The sequence below is a fragment of the Trichosurus vulpecula genome, chromosome 7 (assembly GCF_011100635.1).
Source record: "Trichosurus vulpecula isolate mTriVul1 chromosome 7, mTriVul1.pri, whole genome shotgun sequence".
NCBI lineage: Eukaryota > Metazoa > Chordata > Mammalia > Diprotodontia > Phalangeridae > Trichosurus > Trichosurus vulpecula.
Window position 1 is genome coordinate 145330195 of NC_050579.1, and position 10784 is coordinate 145340978.

The following is a 10784-nucleotide window of genomic DNA, read 5'->3' on the forward strand; positions in this document are numbered from 1 at the left end:
CCTTTAATCACTCACTACAACCAACAGTATTTGAAATGCCAGTAACCTTATTTTGCAGCAAAACAAATAAATCTAGTCATTAATCAAAGTCCTGCTGTCATCTCTGGTTCCTTGGGAGAGAGAGAGAGATGCTATACTAAGAATCATGGAACCAAGAAAGGGACAAGCAGAATTCAAAAATCTGCCCAAGAAACCTAAGAGCAGAGTAGGAGGCCCTTCCTTCCTCACTTAATCAGCCCTAACACCCAAGAAAAGAAGAAGAAATCTGAAATAGAAAGGCGCAAGGTGTGAGCAACATACCCATTTATCTTTTGGACACCTCTTTAGGATGAATTAGGTACTTGTGAATTCCCTAGAAGGTGATATTTCTTTCTTCATGTGGAAAAAAAAAACCTACTAGATTTCTGGAAATTCTATCAAATAATATAACTTTTCCAACAACAATTTATAGGCACCAAAGTCTTTGTTAACAAAATGGAATTATTAAAATCAAAAAATAATATTTTAGATTCAGTTAATGGTAATGAAATTTTTCACTTTGATCCATTTAGTTGTATAAGTCAGCGATTGATTATGAATCTTCTCAATCTCAAGGGAAAATTAATAATTATTATTTCAGATAAATTTCTGTAGTCTTTAGAGGGAAAAGCACCAAGCCTCACATTCTAGAAAAGTGCTCTTCAACATTTTAATTTTTTATTTTATATTTTAAAATTACATGTAAAAACAATTTTTTAAAGTTTCTAGCCCCCAATTCTCTTTCTGTCTCCCTCCCTTAACCCCTTCTTGGAAAAGCAAGCAATTTGCTTGATTATACATGTACAGTCATGCCAAACAACATCTTTGTTGAGTCATTTTTCAGTGGTGTCTGACTCTTCATGACCCCACTTGGGGTTTTCTTGGCAAAGATACTGGAGTGGCTTACCATTTCCTTTTCTAGCTCATTTGACAGATGAGGAAACTGAGGCAAACAGGGTTAAATGACTTGCCCAAGGTCACACAGCTGGTGTCTAATGCCAGATATGAACTCAGGAAGATGAGTCTACTTAATTCCAGGTCCTACCCTCCATCCCCTGAGCCACCATATCAGCCATGTTGCAAACAGATTTTAAAAATAAAAATAAAAGCAAAAAATGTAACATTCAGACTCCACCAGTTCTTTCTCTGGAGGTGGATGTAATTTTTCATCCCAAATCCTTCAATAATGTCTTGGATCCTTGTATTGCTAATAATAGCTAAGTCATTCACAGCTGATTATTGTACAATATTGCTGTTACTGTATACAGTGTTCTCCTGGTTCTGCTCACTTCATTTTACATAGTTCATACAGTTTTTCTGAAGGTTTTCCCAGGTTTTTCTGAAACTATCCTACTCATCATTTCTTATAGTACAAAGGTATTCCATCACAACAACTTGTTCAGCCATTCTCCAATTGAAGGACATCCCCTCAATTTCCATGTTCCAGAAGTTTTATTTTATACACACACACCCACACACACACACACACACACACGTCCTTTTCCCTTTTTCTTTAATCTCTTTGAGATACAAATCTAGTAGTGGTATTGCTGGGTCAAACCTTATGCACAGTTTTATATCCCTTTGGGCATACTTACAAATTGCCCTCCAAAATGGTTGAATCAGTTCACAACTCTACCAGCAATGCATACATGTCCCATTTTTTTCCACATCCCCCTAACATTTGTCATTTTTATTTTTCCTCATATTAGCCAATCTGATAGGCATGAGGTGGTACCTCAGAGTTGTTTTAATTTGCATTTCTCTAATCAATAGTGATTTAGAGCATTTTTTTCATATGACTATAGATAGCTTTGATTTCTTCTTCTGAAAACTACCTGTTCATATCCTTTGACCATTTATCAATTGGGGAAATGACTTATATTCTTATAAATAAATTTGACTCCTTTTGCTATATATTAGAGAAATGAGGCCTTTGTTAGAGAGACTTGATATAAAAAAAAATTTTCCCAATGTTCTCCTTTTCCTCTAATCTTGGCCATAAACTTTTATTTGTGCAAGTAATCTTTAATTTAATATAATCAAAATTATCCATTGTTCATAAGTTCATCCCTTATCTGTAGATCTGACAGGTAAAATAGCCCAATGCCCCGCTAATTTGCTTATGATACCACCATTTATGTCTAAGTCAGGTACCCATTTTGACCTTATCTTGATATATGGTGTGAGATGTTGATCTGTACCTAGTTTCTGCCAAACTGCTTTCTAGTTTTCCCAGCAATTTTTGTTACATAGTGAGTTCTTGTCCCAAAAGCTTGGATCTTTGCATTTATCAAACACTAGGCTATTACGATCATTTATTACTGTGGATTGCATACCTAATCTATTCCATTGATTTACCACTGTATTTCTTAGCCAGTACCAGATTGTTTTGCTGATTACCACTTCGTAATACAATTTGAGATCTGGTACTGCTACACTATCTTCCTTCAAACTTTTTTCATTCATTCCTTGATATTCTTGACCTTCTGTTCTTCCAGGTGACTTTTTGATCTCTGTTTTAGTCCACTCATTTTTTTTTTAGTATATATAAAACATGAATGGGATCCTGTAATTTCTTTTTTTTTATTTTAAATTTATTTATTTAACGTACTTAGTTTTAAGCATTGATTTTCACAAGAGTTTGAATTGCAAATTTTCTCCCCATTTCTACCCTCCCCCCCACTCCAAGATGGCATATATTCTGGTTGTCCTGTTCCCCAGTCAGCCCTCCCTTCTGTCATCCCACTCCCCTCCCATCCCCTTTTCCCTTCCTTTCTTGTAGGGCAAGAAAAATTTCTACGCCCCATTGCCTGTGTATCTTATTTTCTAGTTGCATGCAAAAACTTTTTTTTTGTTTTTGAACATCTGTTTTTAAAACTTTGAGTTCCAAATTCTCTCCCCTCTTCCCTTCCCACCCACCCTCTCTAAGAAGTCAAGCAATTCAACGTAGGCCACATGCGTATCATTATGTATAACCCTTCCACAATACTCATGTTGTGTAAGACTAACTATATTTTGCTCCTTCCCAACCCATCCCCCTTTATTGAATTTTCTCCCTTGACCCTGTCTCCTTTCCAAAGTGTTTGTTTTTGATTACCTCCACCCAATCTGCCCTCCCCTCCATCATCCCCCCCCCTTTTTTTTATCTTCTTCCCTCTTCTTTCCTGTGGGGTAAGATACCCAATTGAGTATGTATGGTATTCCCTCCTCAGGCCAAATTTGATGAGAGCAAGATTCACTCATTCCCCCCTCACCTGCCCTCTCCCCTCCTCCCACAGAACTGCTTCCTCTTACCACATTTATGCGAGATAATCCACCCCATTCTCTCTCTCCCTATCTTCCTCTCTCCATATATTCCTCTCATCCCTTAATTTCATTTTATTTCTTTTAGATATCTTCCCTTCATCTTCAACTCACCCTGTGTCCTCTCTCTCTCTCTCTCTCTCTCTCTATATATATATATATATATATGTACACACACACACACATATATATACACACACATACATATATACATACATACACATTCACACACACACACACACACACACACATATATATGTATATATATGTATATATACATACATATGCATATTCCCTTCAGCTACCCTAATACTGAGGTCTCATGAATCATACACATCGTCTTTCCATGTAGGAATGTAAACAGAACAGTTCAACTTTAGTAAATCCCTTGCAATTTCCTTTTCTTGTTCTTTTCCTTGATTACCTTTTCATGCTTCTCTTGATTCTTGTGTTTGAAAGTCAAATTTTCTATTCAGTTCTGGTCTTTTCACTGAGAAAGCTTGAAAGTCCTCTATTTTGCTGAAAGTCCATGTTTTGCCTTGGAGCATGATACTCAGTTTTGCTGGGTAGGTGATTCTAGGTTTTAATCCTAGCTCCATTGACCTCCGGAATATCGTATTCCAAGCCCTTCGATCTCTTAATGTAGAAGCTGCCAGATCTTGGGTTATTCTGACTGGGTTTCCACAATACTCAAATTGTTTCTTTCTGGCTGCTTGCAGTATTTTCTCCTTGACCTGGGAGCTCTGGAATTTGGCGACAATATTCCTAGGAGATTTCTTTTTGGGATCTATTTGAGGAGGCGATCGATGGATTCTTTCAATTTCTATTTTGCCCTGTGGCTCTAGAATATCAGGGCAGTTCTCCTTGATAATTTCTTGAAAGATGATATCTAGGCTCTTTTTTTGATCATGGCTTTCAGGTAGTCCAATAATTTTTAAATTATCTCTCCTGGATCTATTTTCCAGGTCAGTGGTTTTTCCAATGAGATATTTCACATTGTCTTCCATTTTTTCATTCCTTTGGTTCTGTTTTATAATGTCTTGGTTTCTCATAAAGTCACTAGCTTCCACTTGCTCCAATCTAATTTTTAAGGCAGTATTTTCTTCAGTGGTCTTTTGGACCTCCTTTTCCATTTGGCTAATTTTGCCTTTCAAGGCATTCTTCTCCTCATTGGCTTTTTGGAGCTCTTTTGCCATTTGAGTTAGTCTGTTTTTTAAGGTGCTGTTTTCTTCAGTGTATTTTTCAGTATTTTTTTGGGTCTCCTTTAGCAAGTCATTGACTTGTTTTTCATGGTTTTCTCGCATCCTTCTCATTTCTCTTCCCAATTTTTCCTCTACTTCTCTAACTTGCTTTTCCAAATCCTTTTTGAGCTCTTCCATGGCCTGGGACCAGTTCATGTTTTTCTTGGAGGCTTTTGGTGTAGGCTCTTGCACTTTGTTGACTTCTTTAGGCTGTATGTTTTGGTCTTCTTTGTCGCCAAAGAAAGAATGCAAAGTCTGAGACTGAATCTGGGTGTGTTTTCGCTGCCTGGCCATACTCCCAACCAACTAACTTGACCCTTGAGTTTTTCAGCGGGGTATGACTGCTTGTAGACTAAAGAGTTCTACATGCCACGTTTGGGGGGGATGCGCCAGCTCTGCCACACCAGCACTCCTCCTTCCCCAAGAACCCCCAACCCAAACTGGGCTTAGATCTTCAGCAGGCTGTGCACTCCTGCTCTGATCCGCCACTTAATTCCTCCCACCAGGCGGGCCTGGGGCTGGAAGCAACTGCAGCTATAGGTGCCCCACCTCCGCTGCCCTGGGGGCAGTGGCCGAACCATGAACTCCTTCCACTCCCGCAGCTTTTCCCACTAACCTTCTCCGCTGCCTTTGGTGTTGGTGGGTTGAGAAGTCGGGTAACTGCTGCAGCTCACTGATTCAGGGCGCTAGGGCCTGCTCCACCCGGCTCCTGGTCCGATTGGTCTGCACCACTCACGCTGGGCTCTGCTCCGCTCCCAGCCCTGTGTGGGATAGACCTCACTCAGCGACCATCCAGGCTGTCCCGGGCTGGAACCCTGCTTCCCTCTGCTGTTTTGTGGGTTCTGCAGTTCTAGAATTGGTTCAGAGCCATTTTTATAGGTTTTTGGAGGGACTCGGTGGGGAGCTCACGCTAGTCCCTGCTTTCCAGCCGCCATCTTGGCTCCACCCCAGGATCTGATCCTGTAATTTCTACAAGGGTTTTATTCACTTGTCTGAAATCGTTGAGCATAGAAAATAAAACATGGCATAAAATTTCATAATATATTTAAATCTTATTTATGTGGGCATAATAGCTGGAAACCATGTATTGGGTTTCAGGAATTGGGATTTTTTTGGTTCATTTTTGGATTTTTGACTACACCAAAGGTTTATATTTTGGGAGTTTTGCAATGATTAGTCTTTTGTAGAAATTGTTCGCTACTCTATACTTTTTTAAACTCACATTTAAACTCATTTCATTACTTTCTTACATCATGAATACAAAATGTTGATACCTATGATTTTTAGTCACTCCAGTTAGTTATTTCTTCTAATTTTTTCTGGGATCTTGTAGGATAATGAGTATTAACAGTGCAATTGATTCAATTCCTGTTTCTTTGTCTTTATTTTGTATGTATTTTGTATTTACTTGTATATGAACATATTTTTCAGCCCTCAGTAGAATGTAAGCTCTTTGAGGGCAGGCACTATTTCTTTTTTGTCCTTATATCCAATATCTAGCACAGTGCCAAACTCGTCAGAGGTCTCTAATAAAGGCTTATTGAATTAATTGATTTGTTCTGTTTACTACATGGTGTAAGTCCTCTAATACGGTTCTAATACAACTGGGTCTCTCTTGCCAGATATCTATATTTGCTGTTTTCTGATGATGATCTCCTTCCACTGGAACATTGGATTTTTAACACTGAGGCTCATCTTCTACCAGTTCTCCGCAAGAATAATCAGGAGGTGGAAGAAAATCACAAATAAAAAAGATTCTGAACGCATTGTTTTGCTGCATTCCTTTAATTTCCCTACACACCTTAAGAGTTCCCTTTCTTTTCTTCCAGGCATACTGCAAACTTTTATTATAATTGCTGTGGTTCTTCTGAGTTCTAGACAAATTGTTTTGCAGTCCATTATGTTTAATAGGAAATATCTGTAATTGGACTTAAATTCTTCATTATGTTTTCCATTCATCCAGCCAATCGAGCCACTCAAAAAGAAGAAAAAAAGAAATTCACCAACTCTAGAATTTATGAGGCTGTTGAGTCACTTTTGCCCAACTGAATAAGTGGGTCTTAAGGTTTTAGGTGACCTGTTTACTATAATTTTAATTTGACTGCAAAAAAATTTTTCCTCCTCTATGAGGAGATGATGTCTGCTTTAAGCTGTAATATTTTGCCATGTTGCAAAAAGCCATAATAAATTAATTATTAAAACAGCTTTTTTTTTTCTTTCCAATTTCATGTTAATCTAGTTTGTCTGTTCACCCTAAATGAATTGTAACTGTGACAGCCTCCTCTGATGCGGGTCTATCATTATTTGGTAGAATGTCTTTTAAAATACTTCACTCACATTGTAATCTAAATAAAAATCAGCAGTTATTATCATCCCATGTTGACCTCATTCTCCTTAGGGCTACAGTAGATTTTATTGTAACTCAATTGCATTAGTGTTTTTAATTTGTGGATTTTCCTCAAATTTTGTTTTAAATGTACTGTATTTGTTGCCAACTGGATCATTTCTTCCATTTTCCAACACACCATGGTATGAATTCTAAAGACAGCTTAGTGTGAGCAAAATAAACCATCTTGCAAAAGTCTGCTATAACTGAATTATTCTTTTAAAAAAGGAATAGAAATATAAAACTATTAGTTTTTGCTTTTCATGGCTGTATGAAGAAATATGGTCATTTTAAAAATAGAACAAGTGCTTCATGTGACTTTCTGTTGTTGATTCCTTTGCAGTTAATCTCTGCGATTCTATTTTTTGCAAAATATTCCATTTACTCCAGATTGTGAACAAGGCTCCACTCAAATACAGTAAATTATTTTAAAGTAGATAATGTGAGTGTTGGGTTTCAACCTCATTAAAGAAGATCCTCATTCTAGTATTTATTCCTGGTCAACTGACAGAAAATCCAAACAATCAGCTCCAAAGGAGTCAAACCCTTCATAATGTAGTATTTCAAACATCTCAACATATAGGCCCCAATTTACTGAAGCAATGTCTATGCCTGCCAAAAACCCTATTATTTTCTTTCTGTTTTACTCTATCAGATCTCCCAATGAACTGGGAAAGGAACTGGATGTTTTCTTTTCCTTTGGGGAACTAAAGTACATAATAACAGCCAGCTTCTTTCTCAAATTTAAACAGGATAGAAAGACAGTAATAACAACAGATGTTCTATATCTGTATACATATATAGATATATAATTGGGATATTAATGTATGGCTTTGACCAAGGAAATATCCCTGGGATGGTAATGTGTTTCTTTGGCCTGGAGTAATTTCTCTCAGGTCAAATAATATGTGCAATCATGTGTGTGCATGCATGTATATATGCATGCACACACATACATTATTTTTAAAAATTTAAATCCTTTACAGTAACAACTGTTATCTTCCCTGGTTGAGTAATAGGATATCCTGGTTGATCAATTATTTGAACTGATAATAATACAATAAACATTTAGTTAGAGAATTTAACAAAATTAAAGTGGTTAGATCAATTTTCAATTAGAATAAAGTAAAAATAGACTTTAATAGTGATAATAATTAACTTTTGGTGATTCAGAAGGCACCTTGTAAAGAATATCATTTTTCATCTTGGTGGTAGGCAGAAGTCCTAATTTAGATCTGACGGAAGGACAGGTAACAGACCTCACTGTGTATGATGTTCCATAAAATGTATCTGATTGAGTTCTCTTAGATATTGTTGGTCCATAGAAATTGAAATTTATGTCATTCAGAAGGAGCAGATTTCCCAGGGTATGGATTTTTCTAACTATGTTCCCACCTAGAACAAAGAGCCCTCTTTGTAGAATGGGATAGTTTTTTGCCCTTTCCATTTCATTCTTCAAATCATACTGTGATCTAATTTCATTGATAATATGATTCCTAAAAGAAAAAAAAAAGTAAATTTTGAATTGAGGGCACTTTTTTCTAGAAAAAGGAAAATAATTTTGGTTTCACCATGTATTTTAGTACCATATTGTTTGATGTACATCAGTGATATGGTCAATATGATAATATCTACATACACTAAAGAACCATCAGATCTTTAGACAACTAAATTTTCAATTCAGACTTGTCAAATATACCAGGACAAAGCCATGTGCTTTAAAAGAAAATGAATAAAGCAGCTCATTTTCTCAGGTCTAATTAGACTTACGGGATTCAATTGATGTTGTTTAATATTAAATGTTTCCAAAGACCTCCTTTGTCTGAATCATCTTTATGTAGTCTACTATCTTTTTATATCTTCTACTTATGGATCAGATAGGAAATATATCAATAAATTATTATTGGTATGATAATGTGTTTCTTAAACCTGGAATAACCTCTAGGTATAATTTTAACTTTTAATGAAGTAAATACACATATAATTTATCGTGGAAAGTGAAGCTAGGAGATAATGCATGTATTTTCTTTTCTTCTCCCAAGCCTTTAAGGTAACATAGGCAGAACTGTTGCTAAAATTGGGCCTTATGTGTTTAGATTCTAATTTTCATGTTAGTTTCCATAGAATGAGGAAATTAAATAAATGTATTTTCTTGATTTCAAGTTTTGATTTGAAAGAGCACAAAGCAGATATGTATTTCTGCAACAGATAGGGTATTAAATTCAGGTCGTATGTAAAAACTGCACTATAATGTACCTTTTGTATCCTGGTGTAAGTAGACAAGAAGATTGTAACACATATTGCTCTGCCGACGGCAAGGTTAACCTTTTGTAAATTCTAGAACTTGGGTTTTTAAAAGAAATCCCCAAACACCAAAAATGTATACATGATAAGGGATTAATACATGTTATTGAAACTTAGCTGGTAATTCTTAGTTTTGAAAGTTTTAAATGACTGAAATCTTTATGTAGACATTGCCTTTCATTCCTCTTCAGCATAACAATGCAGTTAAGTTTACATACGTTGACATTTTGAAAGATGAATAATTTAAACAGCACTCAATTTTGTTGTCATGAAATGTTTTCTTTTGGATACAATTTGTGAAATTAATATTGCATATATCTGTTGTCTGGCAAATCTACAATGCCCAATGATGTTTGTGATGATTTCATCATGTGTTACCCATTTCTACACATCAACTGTGTTTTGATTTGTATATAAATCCATTTAGTCTTTTTTCCAAATTTATATAAATCTCTAATGATATGAAATACATAATAGATCAAGACATAATTTTTAAGAGCTATATTTGTAAAATTTCTCTATGGTGAATAAAGTCTTTTAATATACCTTTTCATTTGTTATCATTTTTCCTCCTTTTAAAAAAGGTAAGCAGCTCTTAGTAGATTTTGTTTGTTTCTAAGGGTATATCTACACTAGCAATCAGTAAACCTTGTTCAGCTAAATCAAATTAAACCATTCAGTGGTAGTGTTTTTCAAAGTGGCCACTTTTTCTTATGTTGCCTCATTACTTTCTTTGTCTTTGATATAATTATTGTTTCTTCAGTTTGTTCTATGTAACATTCATTCTTCACATTTATATTATTTATATCCATATATTCTATGTGCTTTCTTTAAATTTCCTCTTCTTGATTATACTTTTTATGGTGCTGTGATCATTAAAGGACATGTTTAATATCTGTGCTTGCTTTTCAACATTAATATGATTCATTGATACCCTAGCACATGGTCTAGTTTTATAAAGTCATACAAGGTGGAGAAATATATATTCTCCTTAGGATTCTTCAGTAATGACCAAGGATTTATTTAACACATCTAACATCTCAAAAATTCTTTTCAAGTCCTTAACTCTTTTATTTATACTTTTGTTAGACTTGTCTAGGCCTGGAAGTGTCACATTAAAGTCTCCAGCAATTATTGTGTTACTGGCATATTTATCCCTGAAGTTCAATTAGATTTTCCTTCAAATGCTTAGATCTTAACATCATTTCTTACATTTAATATTTATATTATTATCTATAGTGCCTGTAAGTATAATGCCGTTTTCTTGCTTGTCTCTTAATCATTTCAATTCATGCTTTGTCTGAGATTATAATTGCCACCCCTACTTTTTTAGATTGACTTGTTTCACAGTAGATTCTACTCCAACTTCTCTGTGAATATGTTTCTTGCAAACAACATATTGTTGGATTACACTTTCTAATCTGTTCTGCCACCTTTCTTCCTTTTCTGGATGAGTTCATTCCATTTATATTCATTATTATAACTATCAAAAGCATTTTTCTCACCATCACATCCTATTGTGTTCTTTG

General features: G+C 35.4%; 1 protein-coding gene across 1 annotated transcript in view; it reads left to right on the top strand.

The window, feature by feature from the left end:
- MAN1A1 (mannosidase alpha class 1A member 1) overlaps nucleotides 1-9803 on the top strand; it is a 180552-nt gene extending 170749 nt beyond the window's left edge. The window contains exon 13 of the mRNA XM_036769288.1: nucleotides 6188-9803. Coding sequence (XP_036625183.1) covers nucleotides 6188-6314 — 127 coding nt within the window. The 3' untranslated portion in view covers nucleotides 6315-9803. The remainder of the gene's footprint in view (nucleotides 1-6187) is intronic.
- Nucleotides 9804-10784: the final 981 nt, after the last annotated feature.